At 55.3% G+C, this 22,080-nt stretch overlaps 5 protein-coding genes across 5 annotated transcripts; 2 read left to right on the plus strand and 3 right to left on the minus strand.

Moving 5' to 3' along the window:
* Window positions 1-499: 499 nt before the first annotated feature.
* Window positions 500-2,326, minus strand: HRG_04242 (adenosine/AMP deaminase domain-containing protein; the record flags this gene model as incomplete). The annotated part of the gene is made up of 2 exons (XM_044862713.1): window positions 500-1,454; window positions 1,512-2,326. The coding sequence occupies 2 exons, from the start codon at window positions 2,324-2,326 to the stop codon at window positions 500-502; spliced, it is 1,770 nt and encodes a 589-aa protein (XP_044721327.1).
* Window positions 2,327-6,192: 3,866 nt separating this feature from the next.
* On the plus strand, window positions 6,193-6,600 carry HRG_04243 (uncharacterized protein; the record flags this gene model as incomplete). Its single annotated transcript, XM_044862714.1, has 1 exon — window positions 6,193-6,600. One exon carries the CDS (start codon window positions 6,193-6,195, stop codon window positions 6,598-6,600), a length of 408 nt encoding a protein of 135 aa, XP_044721328.1.
* Window positions 6,601-6,986: 386 nt separating this feature from the next.
* Window positions 6,987-11,193, minus strand: HRG_04244 (hydantoinase b/oxoprolinase domain-containing protein; the record flags this gene model as incomplete). The annotated part of the gene is made up of 2 exons (XM_044862715.1): window positions 6,987-8,790; window positions 8,906-11,193. The coding sequence occupies 2 exons, from the start codon at window positions 11,191-11,193 to the stop codon at window positions 6,987-6,989; spliced, it is 4,092 nt and encodes a 1,363-aa protein (XP_044721329.1).
* A 1,783-nt stretch (window positions 11,194-12,976) lies between these two features.
* HRG_04245 (membrane-associating domain-containing protein) lies at window positions 12,977-13,522 on the plus strand (the record flags this gene model as incomplete). The annotated part of the gene is made up of 2 exons (XM_044862716.1): window positions 12,977-13,249; window positions 13,313-13,522. 2 exons carry the CDS (start codon window positions 12,977-12,979, stop codon window positions 13,520-13,522), a joined length of 483 nt encoding a protein of 160 aa, XP_044721330.1.
* Window positions 13,523-16,031: 2,509 nt separating this feature from the next.
* On the minus strand, window positions 16,032-16,856 carry HRG_04246 (uncharacterized protein; the record flags this gene model as incomplete). Its single annotated transcript, XM_044862717.1, has 2 exons — window positions 16,032-16,518; window positions 16,615-16,856. The coding sequence occupies 2 exons, from the start codon at window positions 16,854-16,856 to the stop codon at window positions 16,032-16,034; spliced, it is 729 nt and encodes a 242-aa protein (XP_044721331.1).
* Between the last annotated feature and the right edge of the window lie 5,224 nt (window positions 16,857-22,080).

The raw sequence follows: 22,080 nt of genomic DNA on the forward strand, positions 1-22,080 counted from the left end.
CGTTTCCCGCCTCTCGTGAACCATCCATACGAGACTCTGGAGGGCACGAGTCATGCTTACTGCGGCCTCGATGTTACTCTTCACCAACAGGGACACAAAGCATAATCACGCCTCGGGTCACCGGAACACGCCGTCTCCTCCTCGGCTGCTGAGGCAGACAACGACGGTGCAGGTGCCCAAAAGTGCGTCAGCGCCTGGACTGCGTTGGCGTCGGATGGGGTCCGGGCAAAGACGACCCCCTCTTCGGCTATCATGGCCAATCTGACGCCACTCTTGCTACGGACCTTGCCCTCGACTCTACGTACGGCTCGTCTTTGCGCCAGGCACACGGCTTGCAGCTCAACTGCGGTTTCTTTGTCTTGTCCAACTTCTGAACAGCGCACCTATAGACTCACCACACCATCTACGCGCTTTGGCCTTTTGGTGTTGAAGCAACATATCGAGTCGCAGGTCCCAACGCCACCTTCCGCCCCCGTACATAATTCTCCGACCGCCCAGCCTATTGGCTCTGCGCCTCTGCCGGCGACTCCTTGGGGGCCTGATCTGCGATTTCCTCGTCGGGGTCAAACTCGTCGCCGAATTCCGTCACAATCCAGAGGCAAAACTTTTCCCACTCGATCAGCCATTCCTTCAACCGCTGGGCCTTGATTCCGGCCCCCAAGCTCGCCTCTCTGACGCCCTTGGCCCACTCGTCTGGACCCTGATCCTCAAACGCCGCCCATCGGACGCTGTTCTCGGCCAGGCTGCCCAAACCGGCAAGCCCGAGGTTGCCCCAGCCTTGCAGCGCCTGCCAAAAGTCGTGGGACATGCCCGCAGTGTCTTGGCCCAGCATGGCAGGGTCGTCGTTGCACAGGCTGCATGCGACTCCGCGCGCCAGGAGGGCGGGGAGCGGGTGTGACATGATGGAGCCGCATAAGCGGAGCACCTCGTTGGACACGGGGCACGATTCGATGAGAATGCGCTTCTTCTTGACCATTTCAATGAGCAGTGGGTGCTTGTACAGGCTGAATCCGTGGCCGATGCGCCTCGTGCCCAGCAAGACGGCGTCAAACAGGTTGCCATCGGTGCTGGAGCCGTCGCCAAGCGTCTCGCCTGCGTGGAAGAAGAAAGGGATGTTGACGCCCTCCTGCGAGCACTGCTTGCGGAACCAAAACAGTTCCGGCAGCAGGTCGACGAGCGATCTGCCAAGGTCCTCAGGGCCGACGAGGTCGTAACCGGCGATGAGATGGGGAAACTCCATCTTGGAGGTGATGCAGTGGTCCATGTTCTCAATGATGCTTCTGGTGTCGACGCTGCGTATGGTGGTCCAGATGGTGGTTAGCCCCCAGAAGCCCTGGCCCCCGGGCGAGTCTTTGAATCGAGCGACTTCCTCTTCCAAGACGGTGAGCATGTGGCTGTAGTCCTTTTCAGGCTCCTCCTGGCCGTCACGGCAGTAGTCGAGAGTCCACGTGAATCTGCATCGAGGTCAGACTTGGGGGCACGGCTGTCACGGCAAGGGGAGAGGGCGGTACCGCAGCTCGGCCCAGGTGACACCATCGGCCATGAGAAGATGCATCAGGCGGCGCAGGAAAGAGCGGAACATGGGCTCATAGTGGATGATTGTCGCGACGGTGGAGAAGCACTTGGCAAACTTAGTCCAGATGGCGTCGATGCCATGGTGTTGCTCGTGACAGTCGGCTTCGGAGAGGACGCAGCGGCTTTTGAGCCAGTCGAGGAAGCCGGGTCTGCCTCGGTTGGGGAACGAGTCGGCTACCTGGGTGAGAAGGATGAAGCTCTTTGGCTGGTATGCCTGTTGCCAGACAGAGCCGTGGACGACTTGGTTGGCCCTGAATCTAAAGGAAAGGTTTGCGTTTTGGAGGGCTTCGTCAGAGTCCAGGGCGCGGTCGCTCGACATGTGCATGCCGGGCATCTCGAGCAGCTCGTCGAGGAGAAAGTCGAAGTCGACCATGGCATCCATATGGGCGTGCAAGAGGCAGCCTTTGGGCATGCGGCGGATAATCTCCCAGAGCTTGGTGCTCTCCATGCGCTGCTTGGCCATCATGAACATCATGCCGGGATAGACGCACTGGCGCGCATCGACGGAGCTGTCATGGCCCAGGTCCGGGGCCCAGACCGTCTCCTTCTCATGGCTACGAATGCGGTCGACGATGGTGCAGGCCCGCCGGGCAATGGGGGAGAGAGAGCTCCGAAAGGACGCATCCGAGCGACTCGTCTTCTCCTGGTTGATGAGATCGTCCCGCCCGGCCAAGTACTGCTGGAGAAAGGGGTCGGATGCGGAGGGGACGTCTTGGGAGACTTCGTCCCAGATGTCGTCGGGCATGGCCATGGCTGCGGGCCAGGGTTTCGACGAGCCGAGAGCCAAGCGAGGTTGGGCCAGCCCAGTCTCAGTTGAGCGGCGCAGCAGAGCGAAATGTCTGGCCTGAAGATTTCCCCCTTTTTTCTTCTTCCTTGTCCCCGTCTTTTCCTGCCGTCTGCAAGGGCCAGCAGTTGAGGCGTGGGTGGCTTGACGCAAGCAACACGTTTGTTCCGAGCTGCTGAGTGCAGAAGGGGGATCGCAGGTGACTTGGACAGCCTGCTAGTCAGACGAAAAGACCGACATCGGCATTGGGGGCCAATTTGTGGTGACCCGTGTTCGGAGTCGATCGATGCATCTGCATGGGGATCGAGGAGGCAACAGCCCACGCGGTGCCTTGGCGCCCGTTGGTTCCGACGGGGAGCTTGCTTTTCTCTCACGTAAACTCGGTGCAACGTCCGCCACAGCCAGAATGCTACGGCGGGGATGGATGTGATGCTGGATGGCGGTCAATCTGGATTCTGGAGCATCACGTCAGTTCTGCGCGAGGGCGGGGCATTCCAGGCTGCCCACGTGACCAGACATGTTTACCCCAACGGCCCAGTTCTGCTTTGGAGCTTTGGACGACAAAGTCTGCATCTCGCTAAGTCAATGGCTCTCGCAGTCTGAAGCGCGTGCTGCCCCGGCATCGACGAGGCGCTCAACCAATTGTTACTGGTGGACATGGTCAACGCCAGCGTCGTGCACCCCGAAACTCTTCCTATTGGCGAGCACCAGCTTTGAACCAGCCGCTTAGGGCTTCGGCAAGCAACCCGTGGAAAGAAGAAAGAGGACAGGGACGACGTGAAGCCTCGTCTTCGGGCTGGTTTGCGGTCATGGATGACTTATCTTGACGGCAGTATATCCATCCCTCTGCTTTGCTTTCCATCGCCGTCCTGGTTTGGCGAGGAACCAAGTCTCAAGCGAGTCGGCCAATGCCTTCCCCTAGCACACGTGGATATACACCTCCAGCGCTTGTCCTTGTCACGTTGTCGATATTTGCGATATTTGCCCCTTACTCCCGGCAAGACTTCTCACCCACTGCGGTACTGTGAAAGCTTCTACATTCTGTCGTCTCGCCGTGATGGACCCAAGCCCCGGTGACATAACAGGTATCCCTCTCGATCATAGTCCTTCCTGTTTCTTGTTCCTTAGAGACAGTGGACACATTTCCCTTTCGCTGCATCTTTTCGTACAACGAACAGCAGAAAGTCGGCAGTATCCATTGGACTATAGGTATGTATATTGTGCCCTTCTCGTCAGCAACGCCGCGGTCCAGAAATGGCGGGAATGAGTAAAAGTTGTCTGAGTGCCACGCAGAAAACGAGCCCCGCACGAAATGATCGGTAGAAGATCTAAATAGAAACCTTTCCCCGTGATGATTCCTCCTGTCTTCTGAAAATCTCCAAATCTCACCAAGGTCTTTCATAAACCCGACCTGCCGCCTGGGATATTTCTCATATAGAACTGCGCAAACCTTGTTGCCGCCGAACTGTCAGATGCCTTGTTCCTTGAGGATGGGAGCTCTGAGAAGTCCTACGTTTACAAGACCTTGAGAATTCTGTCCAGAGGCACGAGGATTCAGATTGCCCGAGATTCCAGGCGTTACCATAGAAGCACGAGTGACCAGAGGACCGCCAGCTTTCCAGAAGACGTGCCCAGGGTTATCCGGAGCATCATTTCCCGGCTTTCGCGTGAACTGATTTCCGAAAACAGGCTCTAATGGGGTTCCATAGCTCGTTTGCCAGGCTCGGACGGTGTTGATGAGGGGAGAAATCAACGGCAGCTCATCATGCTCCATCCGCTCTTGGGCACAGGTCAGTACTCGGTTCTTTCCTCGCGCATGCCACCCGAAACGAAGAATTTCCCAACAACGCGCTTGGGTAGTCCATCTGTCACCACGTAGCAGCGAGATGTTCAACCCTAATCCCCTAATGCAGGAACTGCAAGAGAAACGACGGCAGTAAAAACCGTGAACAGGCGTAGCATTGTCGAGACTGGCAAGCTCTGGTCTGACCGAGAAAGTATACCCAAGGAATGAAGGGAGATACAACCTTAAAAGTGAGCCGGCTTTTGTGTTTAAAATGGGTTCTTGATAAATTCAAATCGAACGGAGTAAGCTATTTATTTGCGAGGGAGAAGGCCTAATCAACCAGGCGGCTTAGAACTACCCGGATTCGCATGTGGTAGGCTCCGAGTCACGGGAGACTCGGCCTCACGGACAAGTTCAGCTATGTAAGAACCGGTTGTAAAGCGTGTCGAGTTCAAATGCCGACGACTATCTAGAAACGGAAAATAGGCTGGGCTTGGCAACCGAGACTGCTTAGAGACGGCGAGCGAGGTAACGGGGCCTCTGCCGTTCCCCTAGAACGCTGGATGTTCAAGGAAGCCGTGCCTCGTTTATACAACCTTGTTTGTAATTATATCGGTCTGCTACCTCGTCCAGGAAGGAAGGGAGCCATTACATATAGTACGTGTAGAGTCTTTACCGAGATAGATGGTTTGTTCACATCATAATCGAAGGTGTAGGGATCTATAGGAGAACTATAAGCAGCATTCGGCTATTTAAAGCTCAGAAGGACGATACTACGATAGGTATGCCGTTGAACTCTGTTAATATCGTAAGCGAAAGATGCCGAATATATTATGGCTTCCCATTTATAGGACCCTGCTCTGTCCCTATAAACACGATATACACAAGAGCTGCTACCTTACCCGCCCGGATGGTCGGATCTATACTCTATTATTGTGTCTACTATAATAAGCTATAAAGCAAACGAAGGCTTCATGTTGAGTATGCCGGAAAGTAGTAACAACAACTGACGACTTTCTCGTAATTAGCTCTAAGATTCAATGCATTTAATTCCCGCTCCAAACCAAGTAGTCGCGAAAACATTTCTCGACATAGAAAGAAGCCCAGTAGAATTTACCAAGACCTCGATCGAAGCAGGCCGCGGCCGCTTCTTGCTCGTTGCCACGTCAAAGTGACAACTTAGTACATACATCGAAGAGGGTCCTCGTGAAAGATTCCCGATGTCTGCCAGGGCAAGGCTAATCACGGACCTAAGGTAACTACTGGGGATCTCCTGGAGATTCTTGCCTTGCGCCACAGGATCCTCAGGCGCTAGACACGTACCTCCGCGATTCGGCCTGATTTTTCACGGGTTGACAGACACTACATATTATAGTCACCCCTTAAAGTCCAAGACGCACGTGTGGTTGACTAAAACTCGCAAATTCCTTCTTCCCAAACACCAGGCGCTAGTCTCTGCAGGTCCTGGTATAGCTGATTCGGCCCCCTGACGGTGATTATCCGCTACCGTGCTGAGAATCATGGTCCCGAATCATCCGCGGTGATGGCCTCTTCGTCACTTGCATGACATGTCTCAGGCGCCAGCGCTTGCATGCTTCCATTGTCCATGTACTTACATGCTTACCTTACATGTGCAGCGTGCGTCCCAGTTTCCAGGACATCTTGCATCTGCATCAACGCCTTGTGGTCTATCCCTCAACAATGCTGGCAGCTCATTGCCCCTCTGGGATGGCGGTCCGCACTACGTCCCCTGACGGCAGAAGCTTGTCCGCCAATGACAGCGTGTAGCCGTGGCCTTTGCTCGTCACCTCTACCCTTAGCCTGTCAGCCCTGCCAAGCTTTTCTGGGGAATCCCACAGTCTCGTGAGCACGCTTCCTTCTGCCTCGGGATGTATATGATAGAGACCCCCCGCGAACCCTCCCCTGATCATTCAAGCCCTCCCAGATCACCCCGATGATGGCAATGTTGACGATACACCTAATCTCACTTCTCTGCACCCTCGCGGTAGCATTGGCTCTTCCTCAACACCAAATTACACAGACGGGCATGTGCTGCTTTACCCTACACGACGCCAGCAGCGGCGAGATTCTCCAACAAGACACGCAAACCGGCTTCTTGTTCCTCAACTCTCCCCAGCCAGACGGGCGGTACTGCCTTCACCGCCCCGACAATAACAATGTCCTCCGAGACGTCATGGACAACGCCTGTATCATAAACTCGGCTCTCAAGTTCCAATGCCTCGATCCGACCCCTGGCTTTAACAGGTGGTCCGTCCAGCAGAGCGGCGGCCGGGCGCTGCTCGCTGTCGACGGGTCTACTTCCTTCAAGGCCTGCCCCGCCGGCGCTGGCGCCGAAATGGTCTGGAGTGCTCGCAAGAGCGGGGGTCTGGGCTGCAGGGACATGCGTATCGTGGCGAACGGCCTCGAGGGAGCGTGCCGTGGGCTTGATGGCTGACCCCAGATATCTTGCGAGGCGAGGCCGGCTGGCTCCGGCAGGTCCTCATGCCCTAGTCTTTTTTGCTTTGCGACAGGTAGGCGTTATTCAGGCCACGGCCGCGGAGTTTACATAGATGTCTCGAAATGCGCCCAAACACGAATACCACCAAGACGTTAATAAGGCGAGCCAGTCCTAAGAATATATGTTGACATATCTGGCCAGTCGAGCCTTTGGTCCCAGCTCTCGCTTTTAGCGGTAGAACTGCCGGTACCACGAGATGTGAAAAGCGGCTACATGTACCCAATCGTTGTCCTCATTTAATGCCCCTTTCCCTCAAATCCATCACACAGTCCCTCGCCTGGTCCTTGCCTGCCTTCTCTCCGTTCTCTTACGCCGGCCTCTCCTTACGCCTGCAGCGCTGTCTCCTCTCTCGCCGCAACGCTCCCCTTCCGCCAGCCGTCCGTGTGATCGAGCCGTTTCTGGGCCACGCTCGCCTCGCCCGCGGCTCCCCAGCCCCCTCCGCCGGGCGTACACACGATGATGCGATCGCCGGCCTTCATTGCCGCGCTGTTCTTGGCACCAAGGTTGATGTGACGCTCCTCGTACTCCTTGCCCACCTCGTCATCGTCTTTGTCGCCGCTGTCGTGGAACCGCGCGAGCGATCGGTCCCAGTCGGTCTTTTCCACCTTGCGCACCCAGAGATTCAGGCCGCAGGCGCCGTCCTCGCCGCCGTTGAGGCCGTATGGGCGATACACCCGGCGTTCCGAGAGGATGGAGACTTGAAGCGGGATGCGGAACTCGATGTCGCGGATGACGCCGTCGCCCCCGCGGTGCTGGCCCGCGCCTCCGGAGCCTTTGCGGATGGAAAACTCCCGCAACAAGACCGGGTAGCGCCGCTCGAGAATCTCCGAGTCGGTGATGCGGGTGTTGGTCATGTGAACGTGGACGCCCGACGCGCCCTCCCAATCCGGTCCCGCGCCGCTGCCGCCCGCAATGGTCTCGTAGTAACCGAAGCCCCTGACGGCCTGCTCGCCGGACTGATTCCCGCCGAAGCCAAAGGTTAGGTTGTTGCAGCATCCCTGACTGGCGGCACAAGCCTGGAATGCTTTGAAGATGACGTCGGTGATGCGCTGGCTGGTCAAGACATTGCCACCGACCACCGCGGCGCCCGGTGACGGCGAGAGGATGGACTTGTGCGGGATCTTGACGTTGATCGGCTTGAGACAGCCTTGATTAAGGGGAATGTCCTCGGAGACGAGACAGCGGAGGCAATAGATGATGGCGCTATACGTGATGGCTTGGGGCGCATTGATATTGCCGTAGACTTCCGGGCCGGTGCCCTCAAAGTCGAATTCGGCGCTGCCGTCGTTGGGGTCGATTTTGATACGGAGCTGGATGGGAGATCCGTCGTCCATGTAGTCAACGCCAGAGAGGTCTCTTCCCTCGAAGCGTCGATGCACGTCCTTGAGGAGCTTGCGGACGCACCGTTCAGCGTTGTCCTGGATGTTGATCATGTAGAACTGGACCGTCTCCTCCCCGTATTCGTCTATCAGGCCTTCGATCAACGAAATGCCCTTTTGGTTGGCTGAGACCTGAGCGCGCAGGTCGTTGATGTTGTCCGCGAGACAGCGCGTGCCGCTGCAGCCAGAATACTTGGCAGGCTCGTCATAAAGGAGCTGGACGACGCGCTGCTCGTCAAACTTGCCGCCGCTGACGAGCTTTTCGCTGCGGATCGCGGCGCCCTCCTGGAAGAGCTCACGCGAGTGCGGGGGCATGCTGCCGGCGGTAATGCCGCCAATGTCGGCGTGGTGCGCCCTCGAGGCGGCGTAGAACAGTACGTTTTCGCCCCGGGCGTCAAAGGCGGGCATCACGAGCGTAATGTCAGGCAAGTGAGTGCCTCCATATGATGGGTGGTTGGTGATGATGACGTCTCCCTTTCGGAGCCTATCCTTCCATATCTGGGCCTGCGTCCTGACACACGTTGACATGGACCCGAGGTGGACAGGCAGGTGAGGCGCATTGGCCACGAGGGCTCCTTGGGCGTCAAAAATGGCGCACGAAAAGTCTAGACGCTCCTTCACGTTTGTGCTGACGCTCGTCTTTTGCAGAGCGCGGCCCATTTGTTCTGCAATGGCCATGAACCGGTGCCCAAAGATGCTAAGCATAATGGGGTCGACCTTGCCGGGGCCGGACTCGTCCTTGCGGGATCTGAACGGCGGGGTCAGCTTTTATCTTCTTCTCGTTTGACGTTTCACGAGAGCGGGAGGGGGACCTTAGTGGGGTTCAGGCTCGGGTCTTAGGCTTGCCAAAGGGGCCATCTTACTCGTCCTTTGAGTTCTCATGCTCTATGTCGATCACGACGTGCGTCTCGATGATGAGAGCTTTGGTCTTGGGAGTCACGATAATGGTCTGCGTCCCGTCTGCCAGAACAGCGGGGCCGCTGACAACATCGCCAACCTCGAGGTTCTCGAGCTTGTAGATTGGAGTCGGGAGCCTGCCGCCCTCAAAATAGACGTCCTGGGCGCCGTGCTGCTTTCCCTCTACCACCTGGCGGCGCTCGACCCTCTTGAGCTGCTGGTCCACCGTCGGCTCCTGATGGCGGAAGCTCTTGCCGATGCCACGGACGCGCACGTCGTCGACGATAATGTCCCGCTCGTCCAAGGTAAAGCCAAACTCGTAGCGGTGGTGCTCGACAAAGGCCTTGCCAAAATCCCATTCGGCGGGGGTGGATGGCTTGACAATCATGAGGGCAGACTCAGTGCCGCGGTAGCGCATGTTGAGGTATTCTTCAAATTCCACCTCGCCGTCGTCGAAGCCCTGGTCCCGCAGCGCCCCGCGCGACTTGTCCTTGAGTCGCTCCATTTTTCGTCGCAACTTGTCGACGACACCGCCCCCATCCTCCCAGACGGCCGAGTCTGGTTCTTGGCGCTCGTCGACCACATCGGCAAGGGCCATGCCGTAGGCCGAGAGGACGGATGAGTGGCGGTGCAAGAGGATCTGGCGGATGCCCAGCGATTGCGCGATTGCTACGGCGTGCTGGCCTCCGGCGCCGCCAAACGTCGCCAACCGGTGCTTGGACGAGTCGTGACCCTTGGCCTCTGTGATTGACCGGATGGGTCTCGTCATGGTCTCGTTTGCCACAGTCAGGAATCCGTAGGCGACCTCGTCTACGGTCAGATTTTGGCCCGTCTCCTTGTTGACCTGGTCCGCCAGCTCCTGCAGCACGCGTTTGCTTGCTTCGGGATCTAGGCCCTCGTCCTCGTTCTTGCCAAAGATCCTTGGGAAGAATTCGGGCAACAGGCGGCCCAGATAGAGGTTAGCATCGGTGACTGTTGGGGGCCCGCCTTTGCGATAGCATGCCGGGCCGGGGTGGGCGCCGGCCGACTCAGGCCCGACGGCAAAGAGGCCGTTACGGAAGAAGAGGCGAGATCCGCCCCCAGCGGCGACGGTGTTGATGTCGAGCTGGGGGGACTGCACGGTAACCCCGGCGATAGTCGTCTCGAAAACATGCTCATAGCGGCCCTCGCCGTAGCGGGAGACGTCGGTCGAAGTCCCCCCCATGTCGAACCCGATAATAGGCGTCTTGGTCTCTTGGTCGTAGGAGGTAATGGCATAGCCGACGACCCCACCGGCCGGCCCGGAGAGAATGGCCTTTAAGCCCGTGAACTTGTCCACGTCGACGAGGCCGCCGTCGCTCTGCATGAACTCGCACCGGGCGCCTTTAAGTCCTTCTGATTGCGCCACTCCACGGGTCCCGAGCCCGCCCTCGAAACCGGCCTGGAACCCGTCAATGTACCTCCTGATCGCCGGGGTCAGGTAGGCATCTGCGCAGACGGATGTGGCGCGCGGCACCAGCTTGACCATGGGCATGAGCTCGTGGCTGAGTGAGACATGGGTGAAGCCTATCTGTTTGGCAATGCGGCCGACACGAGCCTCGTGATCCGGGAAGGTGTAGCCATGCATGAGACAGACGGCGATGCTCTGGATGCCGCTGTCGTAGACATGGCGTAGTTTCTGGCGGATGTCGTCGTCGCTTGGCCTCTTGAGGATGCGCACTGTCTCGCCGGATAAGCCACGGACGAGCTGGACGCCGTCCTGTTGTGGCTCCCCACCGGCAGCGGCCTGGGCTTGAGGCTGTGTGGTTGTACGCTCAGGATCTTCGGCGTAGTCCTCGAGAGTGACGCGCTCATCAATCTCGACGACCGTCTTGTAAAGAACATCGGGCTTGCAGATGGCGAGGTCAAAGATGCGAGGGCGGGACTGGTTGCCAATGTTGAGGCAGTCACGGAAGCCCTTTGTGACGACCAAGGCAATGTCCTCGCCCTTGCGCTCGAGCAGGGCGTTGGTGGCGACGGTGGTGCCCATACGAATCGAGTCGATGGGAGAGGTATCGAGAGGCTGGCCACGGGGAAGCTCCTTGCCAAGGAAGTGACTCAAGATGCGCCGGATCCCCTCGAGAGGAGCGTCGACATACTTGCCCGGGTCCTCGGAGAGGAGCTTGATGACGAGCTCTTTGCCATTGTGCTCGCCGACGCAGTCGGTAAAAGTCCCGCCCCGGTCGATCGAGATGCGAATTCCGCGTGCCTTGGTCGAGGCTGGTGTGGCCGCCATGGCCAGATATCGGGGGGGGCGGAAACGCAGCTGTTTGCGAGGCGGAACCTTCCAGGGTGTCCTCAACGATGATTGATCATGCCCAGTCTCCACCGGCAAGCAATCCTCCGCTTTCTCTCCTCGGCGGGACACGGGATCTTGGCCGTTTGATCCGCAGCGGAACAGCAAGCTCGCAGCAGCGCGAGGTTGTTTCTGTTCCGGGCAGCTGGTGCTTGCAGCGGTTGATGGCAGCGGCAAGACGAGGTCGAGCGGCAGGGAGAAAGATGACAACTTGAAAGCATGACCTCATATCATACAGTGTGTGGTGGAATGGGAGGGCACTGTAAATTACAAGCCTTCAGCGCTTAGAAGGTACTGAAACAGGCGGCCCCAGACTAGCCCGGTACTCCCTCCGTTACTTCCGTAGCTTGCCGCACAGTGCCGAACCGGAATCCGCAAAACGGGGCGGGCGGGGACAGCCGCCGCTCCGGCTGAGGATGAATGCCCTCCCCCCTCAGCGGGTTTTTCCCCCACGTGTTGATGTGGCACAAGGACCTCTCTTGCTTGAGGCGCTCCTCCGGTCATTCCCTCCCCGGCTATTCCATCTTGGTCTATTCGATGTGGAAAGCGAGGAAGGCCATCGTCGTCAAACATCATCACCACTCGCCCTCCCTGTTCGCTCACGGCCCGAGATGAATCGTCCGTCGGTGCCTCCCGAGGTTTGTCCGTATAAAGCCGGCCATTGTTCAGTTCAACGCCGTAGCGCAAACACGTGGGGGCTTCTGTCGGGCAAGGCAGAAAGGGTTTGATTGAAACATTTCTTATTATATCTCTTCCCTTTGGGCAAGTCGTTGTAATGAATGACGCCAACGAGGATCCGCAGTAAGCGTACGTACGTAGAGTCTGCGCCACCGGCCGAGCGATGGGTGAAGAAGCCTAGCGGCATATCCCAAGCGTGGCTTTGCTTACGTCGTCAACCTTTGACTGTCGAGTATCAGGGATGGATGACGTTGCCTCGTCCAAAAAATCTCCACATATGACACCATCCCGTCCTGGGAAGGAACAGCCAAAAGAAAAGAGAGGAGAATCTGATAATCTACTGTCAGTATAGTGGCGGTCACGTCCAGCCACGCCGCCAAGGCAACTTACGCATCATCGCCCACCCACCAGCCCCGATCGTGGGGGTGTGGGAGGCCGTCGGCGTGTCCGCCAAGCCCGACCCAAGACCAAAACAGGTTCCGCGCTTGTCGGTTCTAGACAATCTTTTGCTCCAATGGTTGCCGGCTGTCTAGCCCATGCTGTGTAAGACACCTTGCGTGGCCTGATCACCCGGCCACCAGAGGGGGTATCAACATTTGTCGTCGGACGCCGTGATGCTGGGCAACCCACATACAAAACATGACATGCCCCCTCTCCACTCTTTTTCTTCTTGTCGCGCTCTCAGCCCAAAGGCCAAGCCTCACATCCCTCCCTGTCCCGAGCCGCTACGCGGACAAGCCCCCGAGTCGTAATCCATCGTGGCGTTTCTCTTGGCCCTCTCCAGCCTCAGCTTTGATAAACGTTATATATAAAGCCCAACTGTCCAAGGGTTCGAGAACGACTACCATACTGCTTTATCACCAGCCTATTTCACCAACATCTGCTTGTGGTCTCGGACTCTCGTCTCGTTCCGTCCACTTCTCAGTTCCTCAACCACGCTAAAAAGAACGCGCGTTAATCCGATCGATCACCGATTAAAGGGAAACAACCACGAACAAGGAATTAAAAGACAAAACGAATAAATAAACAATAGAGAGTCGTCACCATGGCCGCCCTCGACCGCATCGTCAGCATGATACTTCGCGCAGCCCAAATCGGGTTTGCGGTTATTGTGGCCGCAATCATCGGTGCACACCTGCACCGGGCTGATTCAAGTGCCTGGAGCATGGCCCGCCTTATATACACAGAAGTTGTTGCTGGAATTGCAATCTTCCTTGGCCTAATCTGGCTGCTGCCCTTTTCCAGCACCTTCACCCACTGGCCCGTCGACATTTTCGTCAGCGTTCTGTGGTGGGTCGCCTTTGGACTGCTGGTCAACGTAAGTTCTGCTTCACTCTACACCTCTCGTCCGGAGTCCCAATTTTTGTGCTCGTTCACGTAGCTAATACATATCCAGCTCGTCGGAACATCGTGCGGTGCTGTCTTCGACTGGCAAAATGTCTCCCCACGCGGAGACCGTTGCGGCAAGTTCAAGGCCAACATTGCCTTTGCCTTTCTCTCCGCCGTTGTCTGGCTTGCCTCTGCGGGCATAGGTCTCTTCTGGGTTAGCCGGCACCAACGCCGGGACGCGTCCGCCAGAAGCCGCGTCTAATGAATCGTGGCACGCGCGTTTTTCGCTTGCAGCCACCCCCATGGGCCGGTACTGGCATAGTATTTTGTTTTTGGAGTGATTAGGAGAATGGACTTTGGTTGGCTGGAACTACGGAACCGGCCGTGATGGAGTTGTGGACTCTATTATGACTGGGGCGACGGACCACGTGGCGATAGGGAGTGTTTGGAGTAATGCTGTCCGAGATCGTGTGAGATGAGCCGACCGCTTGTCTCCAAGTATCCTGAGGTCTAAGTTCTTGATCCTTTCTTTGGGAAGCATGAGAGCACAAGCGATTCTCGAGTTGGAGGAGTTTCTGCAGGAATAATTTGCGGTTTGGATTCCACGTCGTGTTTCAACAATTTCGTGTTGGCCTATTGCCGCTCCTGGGCTACTGGACAACCCAGCTAGACCATTATAATAGACGGCGGTGTCTCAAATCCTTTTCGACGTGCTCCCCGTTACAACCGATCTTAATGATATGGATGCTGAAGTGGATAGGATGAGTACACGTTCTGATTTTGTGACAAATGCATGGACTCCTCCATATCCCTCGCTCCTGGGTCGTGCCTACAACCAACCGTCATCGGGGAAGTGTTGCTCTGGAAGTTAGCATCAATTCCCGATCGAGGGGGAAGGAACTGTGACCAGCTCCTCGCAGGTAGCCAGTCAATGCCCTGCGCCCGCGGCCTTCCATCTCGTCTTGGTGACGGATGTAAAGAGTCTTGACATGGCATATTATGAGAATATTTTACCGGTGTTGTCGAACGCTGCGCCAAGAGGGGAATCCATATGACTACATGTAACGTCATCTCTTCAACAAGCCATATGGCATCTGTGATCCGCATATGCCTTGCGTTAGTTCGAGGCGCCTTCTTCCAAGAGCCCCCCTCATACAGCACTTGAAAGCCACCGGCGGCCGGATATGTAGTCGTGATCTACACAAGCTAGCTGCGACGTTTACCTTTTGACCTTCACAGGCTGACTTTATGACCCTTTGGCTCTCTGTCCCCATACAGCGGCATTTCCCCAGTGATAGCCCGTCATCTTTGTGTCTATCTTAGACCAAAACGGGAGATCGCTTCGTTTCTTTTGCATTCGAGCCCGCCATCTCGCTGGATTATTTCACTACTTTATTTCGTGATCCGAAAATCCTGTTATATCGAAACCAGCAGTAGGAGCATTTTTGGTCCACTGCGCACTCATACTCGGAATTCAGTCTCTCCAGGCTGAACGTGCCAAGAATAGAAGCACCCAAAGACCTGGTACACTTGAAAGCGAAAGCTCAATCGCCTGCATCGGTATTTCCTTGCTTAAGGACGGAATTCCGGATCATGTCTCAACCCGCCGAAGTCGTCTTACGGCAGCATCCTTGCCGTCACACTCACTCCTTCTTGCTCAGAATGAAAAACACGCTCCAATCAGCCAAGTCCTGCATGGTTAGCCGGCAAATGAAAGAAATGAGTTGATGATGCTCCTTATCTTGCCCCAGGTGGAAATCTCAGCACTTGTCACCGCTCCAGACTGACCCTTTCAGTCCCCTCGGCATGTCAATCATTTCAAATCTTGATATCATCATCGTTGGAGACGAAGCTGTAGGTTCTTTATTTTCATGCCGCGCCAGGCTCGTCCTACGTCCCTAACCGAAACCAACTGAGATTGCTTGCGTATAACGCGGTGGTTTGTTCTGCTTTCTCCGTCAGTCGCAGTAAGAGCATGAAGCCCGTGTAAATACCGCTCTGGGGAGTTTCACTCTCCTTTGTCATTTGGTGTTCTTCCTTCTCTTCTTCGACAAGTCCTTTCACTTCCCAATAACTGCCGGCCAGGCTATAAATCAATGTATGTTCTTGTTCGACCGGTTTAACAAGGCGATAACCTGAAATGGTCGTGGCTCTCGCCTTCCACATGGCGTCGACTGCCCCGGTCAGGTCATTATAGACGTGCTAGAGTGACGTGGCCAGCACCGATTTATCATTTGCGTTGACTCGCCATTATCCCGCGCTTCGGCTTGCAGCCCATAAAGAGCTATATAGCAGGAGTAGCAGCCCAGCTTGCTAGTTCCCTGAAAAATCCGTCGCCGGAACTCTTTAACGTACCTAATTAATGCCTGCTATAATCATGTCCCTAGAGTGCGTGCGTTCATCAAAAGTGCTGTCCACATGCATGGACAGAGAAGGAGTGAGAATGATCTTGTTGTTGATGATGTCTCTCTAGCTATAGATAGGAGTGGAAGACTGGATCTTAGACATAGCTGGACAGGGGCCCACCTAAGTGTAGAATCTTGTAGAGACAACCAATTTCTTCCAAGAAGAAGCCTTCTCTCACTCACCCAGAGAAGGGCGAAAGGCAAAACCCTACTGCAAGACGTTTTCCCATTGCGGTGCGGCACGAGGACCACGTCGCATAATTTGGTTGGCATCCAGCTCCAGTTAGGGTAGACTCTGAAAGCGGGACTGTTCTGCGGTATAGGCAAATTCCCCAAGAGGAAGCCTGACCCAAGTCGTATCCTCGGTCATAATTCCAGCACTGCCAGCGTAAATGGCAGAGAGGGCGCAGAGAACGGAAAAACGCCACCGGCGCGGTTGACCCGGCGGGCGGCGGTTATATGGGTCGTTGAGATAAATTGGGCGATACTAAGGAATAGGTATGTAAGGGCAAGGAGGCCAAGGACGACAAGAACGGCGATATTGGTGCGGAGGGCGGCAATAAAGAAGACAACAGTGAGGAAGCACCAGATGATTAGAAAGATGCCAAGGGCGAAGCTATAGGCGCGCTCGTCGCCCTTGTAGGCTTCTTTGATGCCGAGGGAAGGGACGAGAAACATGGCAAAGGCGAGCCAGAAGGCACCGTAGGAGCAATGAACCGTGGTGCCAAACGTGTTCCCCACCCGGAACTCCATGATTCCAGCGACGAACTGGGCGGTTCCACCACAGAAGAGGGCGAGGCCGAAGACGGCCTGGTCTGGACCGACACTGCCGAACGAATTGGAGTCGGGGAGACTGAGTGCCAGAAGTTAACAGCGAGTGAGGAAGGCTGGGGGGGAGAAGACAAAACAAAGACAAGGTCAAAATTGTCGGGAAGAGGCATGCACTCACCCTGCACCGCATAGGTAGAGACCGAGAACAAAAGAGGTCATGGCGAAGCTGATGAGGCCCAAGGGACCGGGGTTGGCAACCTTGAAGAACTGCGGGTCTCTGACTTGGGACACGGTGGACTGGTGAGGCCTGCTGTGGGACACGCCGTTGCCAACTGCCGCCCCTCTTTCAGTATTGTGGTAGCCGTCTATGTAGGCCTTCTCATCACCATGGACGGGAGAAGTTCCAGTTGTCGAAGCCATGATGGTCGTCAGCTAGCCTGCCTGCCTGCTGATACAATGGTGGCCGGCACGCAACCCAGCAAGAAATGTGAAGAGAAGTTAGACTGTACTGGGCTATGGGCTTGGTCAGTCACGATCCGGTGAGAGAGCAGGACGGACTGGACTCGGCGACCGCTTCTTATACGCCTTGACTAACTGGTGCACGGCTCTGCTTAACCAGCAGGCGCGGGGAATCCCAGTTTTGCGTGCGTTGGTTCAGGCAGATTCGTGTGCCGGTTAGTCAAGGCGAACAACGGCGGGGGCACAAAGCAAGGACGATAACTCGTCAGTTCTCGAAGCCGAACACTCCATGTCGCCCGAACCTCTCGAGCGGTGTTCACGCGTGAGGATCCGTCCCTCAGGCCCGCTTCCCGCGGCTGAGAAAACAAGCTTGTAAAGTGGCTGCTTACATGGCGCCGCTTTCCCTTGACCGACCTGAAGTGTCAACGAAAGGGGGCGGGACGGGGGTCGAAAAAGAGTCCCGAGGTCGTGGTCCTTGCTCAAGTGCCGGCGTCAACGGCGTGGGGGCGGGACCAATGGCAGCGGCTGTCACCCCACACTCCTGTCGGGGCTACGGCCATAGCCAGGAGGCGCAAAACAGAGCCAATATCGTGATAATGAGAATTTTGTCGGCCTGTACGGCCGTCGACTTTGCAGGCTCGGTCGTAGTACAGGGGCTTACAGTGGGCTCATATGGGGAACTTTTGAGATGCCTTTCTCTCTCCCTCTCTCTTTCTCTCTCCCTCTCTCTCTCTCCCCTCTCTCTCTCCGTAAGCTTGAAGAGTACGCGGAGTGCTCTGGAGCAAAAGGCGGTACCCGGAGCAACACGGAGTCTTCGGTCACCTGCGCCCCACTCTCCACTTCCCAGTCCTGCGGATATCGCGCAACTACGTCCACGTAGGCGCCCCTACTCGCCAGATTTACGTAAAATGGGATCGGTCTCGAGTATTTGTTACCTAAGTATTGCTGTCTCTTCGTGCACTAGCTCTCCTGCCCGCTGCTGCCGCTTCTTGCTTACCAGTCTACCTGATGCCTGCGGCCTGCGTGACCTCGCCGTATATGACATGGTGTGACGTCTCGCCGAAGTGAGATACAGGCACTATTAGGCAATCTACCGGATTCCGACAATGGCTTGCTCGACTTACACGGACTCGTAAGCTCCACGTCAATGCAAACTAATCAACGACCGGGCATAATCTTCCGAAATCTACAAGACAAAAAATAAGATGGTATTAAGTCGATTTGCAGTCTTCTAGCAATCGCTATTGGCTGTTAATCCGCCGCAGCCGCCCGGCACTTCGACTTACCACTACCATCTCCCGAGCTGCCAGTCCAAGATGAAAAGTCGTGGTCGATGAAAGAATGATGAATTGTTAAATTTTTTTTAAGAGGGTGTGGTTGCTTTGCCTCTTCAATGCACACATGAGACTGCAGGACCCCAAGCTTTCCAGCATATCCATCGACAAGACCGTCTCTTCGTTGCGCCTACTTATGGCCTCCTTTATCTGATCTCGCAGGCCTTCATTGCGAATTTTCGGGCTTCGTTTCTAGTGCAGTTAGGGACATATGCTATCTATAAAATTCTTCCAAAGACACTGCCATTGCCTAAGAGATTTAGCCAAGACGTCTGCACCCATCTATGCAGTCAGAGCCCACCGGCGCGGACTTGGATACTCTTTGCCCGGCATTTCGGGCGTAGCCAAAGCTGGTGGGTATTAATGAGCAATGGATCTTGGATCTGTAGGCCTAGCTCTCTAAGCTGCTGGCTTGCAAAAATAGTTTCTTTGCCTACTTCTGATGGCGCCGGGAGCTCTGCTTCTGTGCTGGAGGCTGTGACGGTTACCTTCTTTGAAGTTTCGTTGCATGCCTGCCATAAATTTAAGCACACCAGGGTTTATAGATCTCCGTCTGTCGAGGGAATGCAAGTCTAGTAGGACCTTGAGGCGAAACCAACTCAGCCGAATCGTTCAATGAGCCCGGCGCACAAGAGGCTATACCGGCGTATCCTTGCCGACAATGTCACCTGACAGATGAAATGGTCTTCGAGGTAGCCCCTGGTGCAATTCCAGTCCATGGTGTGGCTTAGCACATCCAGGCCGAAAAGCCACCGCCCATCGACGGGGTATGCTTGAACCTCGTACCGCGGGGGACGATCTTCAGGTTACCATCGACAGGCAACCAAACTACAATGCTTACGGTGCCTAACAATTATGGCAGGCCGATAATTAAAGCATGTACATACCTTTTTCTGCCACATACAGGGCCGTAAGCAGCCCGGTTTCTCTGTCAGGACTCTGGCGCCCGTCCCTGCCCGACCTGGGCAGGACATCGAGCTGCCGCACCTCACGATGAGGGGGTTGACGCCAACATTGGACGGCTTGCACGGCTTACGGCTCACTCCTGCACCCCTCTTGGCAGTTCCCGTTACATAAAAGATTCGCAGGTAGATACTCTAACTTCGACTTTGCCCTTTCACTTGCCGCCGTTTCCTTGTACGCTTGCATCTTGCAACCGCTAGTTAGCCGCCGCAGATACGCTGACAACAACCTCATCCACGTTGTCCCTTTTTTCGAAATCATTTTGATACTATTTACCACACAGGCCACCCGGGAAATCCAGACAAGTCGTCGCATCAACGTCGACGGCACGTTGACGCCATCTTGCCGCGTCGACCGGACCCTGTCTTCCACTCTTGTCCTCTGGGACAGCGTGAATCGATCTCCATACCAGAAATTCCCAAGTTGTTGGCATCGCCGCCGCTGCCGTTCTGCTATCTTCAAAGGCCGAGTCTCCGGGGTGTTTGCCGCACAGCGGCTGTCTTCCTCTGGGGTTCATTTCCTAAGATGAATGGCATAACAAACGAGATGACCGTCGACAACGAGCTAAGCCTTCCCGGGTGGGACGATTCAGACAATTTATTCGACTCCTTATTCGACTCTGCACAGGAGAGATACCAGAGTTCGAAAGTCTCTACCCGGGACAGGGTCTCCCACGACGCCCAGCAACCCAAAAGAAAGGGCGGCCGCAAGCCTGTGAGTTGATTTCCCTGCCCTGAACTGGGCGTCCGCCCCAATTTTCTTCAGCAAAGTCCCACAATAGGCATGAATTTATTCGCCTTACCAATCAACTACGTTATGCCATTCTCACGCACATGAGAAACACATGGGGACTGAGATGATGGTCCTAGATTTATGCTACCTCAGAGGAACGCAAGCAGAGGAACAGGCGGGCTCAAGCCGCTTTCCGGGAACGCCGCACCGAGTATATCAAGCAACTTGAAGAGACGCTTCGTGTCCAAGAGTCCAGTCTCCCTAAGCTCCAGACAGTCCATCAGACTGCGGCGAAGGAGTGCCGAATGCTTCAATATAAGAACTCACTGCTTGAATGTATCCTTCTAGAGAAAGGTTTCCGCCCCTCCGCGTTATTTACTTTATTAATATAGTCGACTAATATTCTTATTAGGCATCGATGTTCAAGCAGAACTTTACGCTAAGACGGACAGTCCTAATCTAGGGTTAACCCAAATACCCGTAGACTTAGTCCAACCAGCTCCGATTCAGAGCGCCACCATAAACAGACACCGTCAACCATACAAACACTGTCAGTTATCCAAGTCAGTTTCTAGTCGCTTAGAAAACAGAGCTTGGGGTGACGATGCTATCCCGAGCGTTGTTGCCTTATATATCTGCTTTGTCCCCGAAGAACCGACCTATCTCTTACGTGCTAACTCATCCCCTTCACCTCCTTAGCCTTTTCTCCCGCCCCGCTAGATAGTATCTCGAAGGGCAGATCAATAGCGGAGCTGCCACAACGGCTAATACCAACATCGACAACAAAACCAACCGCGAGATCGTATACGATGCAAGCTTCAGGAGGCCGCGGGCCCTTGATTGGCAATGGGGCATCCTTGTACACCACTCCTGCTTTACAACTTGGTAGGCGCACAAGCAGCTGGCCAGCCGGCTTCCACGTTTGGCAATTACACCTTGGAACTAAAAAAAGAAATTGGCTTAGAGAGCGAGCATTGCGGGTCAAGCAACACAATAGATGATACCGAAATGGATTATCCTACTGGGCAGAGCCTATACCCTTCAGATTTTACCAGCGACATGCTGTCTTCGCTTACCTCCCCTGTTCCAGGCCACCATATCTCGCCGTCACACGAGCTGGTCCAACGAGCTTCGGTGTCAAATCAATCGCTAGCTCCTATGACGCAGTTACTGGACCACAACATGGATTGGGATCCTACTGCATATCACGACTACTGGTACCTGCTGTCTTGAGGAACGAAAAGACGAACGGTCCTTTCTCCCATGCCCTGGGCGGGACTACTACCGCGCCACTTCCCCTTCGTTTCTCCTTCGTCCTTCAAACTACTGGGTGGCGGTCCCCGAGGGGATCGGTGTCGTGTGTCTGAACACTGCCCGTCATTGCGCCACGGTTTCGCCACTGCTTCGCTGCAACGATCAGGGTATATATTATTACACGAGCGTGTGTATGCGAGCCTTGCTGTTTTGTTCTTGACATGACTTTCGTCAATTGACTGGTGCTATCTAGATTGCTTGCTAGGCTGCCGCTGTGAGCAGGGTCAAAGACTAAGCACTCATCATTCCTGACTCCCATCGTCATGCGTAAACTATGGCCTGCACGTCGCACACAGGACCACATCCGTGCTCCGCGTGTATTATAAGCGAAGGGAGGCTCTATAAAGTTTAACTAATTATACGACGAGTGACAGTCGCGTTTCGGACCCCCGGGAGGCCATACGGTATAGCAAAGCGGCTAAAAAGGCTGGACGATCGTGAAATGGAATAAGATATATTCCACATTTACATATTTAATCCATTGATCGTAATGGCTCGTCATGAAAGAGTTCAATGGAAAAGCTGCCCTCCCTTGATTATATCAAGTCCATGGCGACAACTCTGGGTTCTTTATCTCTCCCTGCCTGTTTTCTCTCGGTATGGTCGAAACAAGCTGAAGAAACAAGCTCACCCAACTAGCCGGAGAGAAAGTTCTGAGAAAGGCGGGGTGAAGACGGCACTCGTCACATGCTCGCAGGTCGTAGGAGGGAATGTCATCACGTACAGAATACCTATCATTACAAGCCAGCTGCAGCAAGTTCCGAAAAAGGCGAGCTAGAGACAGAAACTCGTCACACACTCCAAAGCAATACGAGAGGGCATAACCACGTACTGTACTGTCA

This window comes from Hirsutella rhossiliensis (assembly GCF_020360975.1).
Source record: "Hirsutella rhossiliensis strain HR02 chromosome Unknown scaffold00004, whole genome shotgun sequence".
NCBI classification, from domain to species: domain Eukaryota; kingdom Fungi; phylum Ascomycota; class Sordariomycetes; order Hypocreales; family Ophiocordycipitaceae; genus Hirsutella; species Hirsutella rhossiliensis.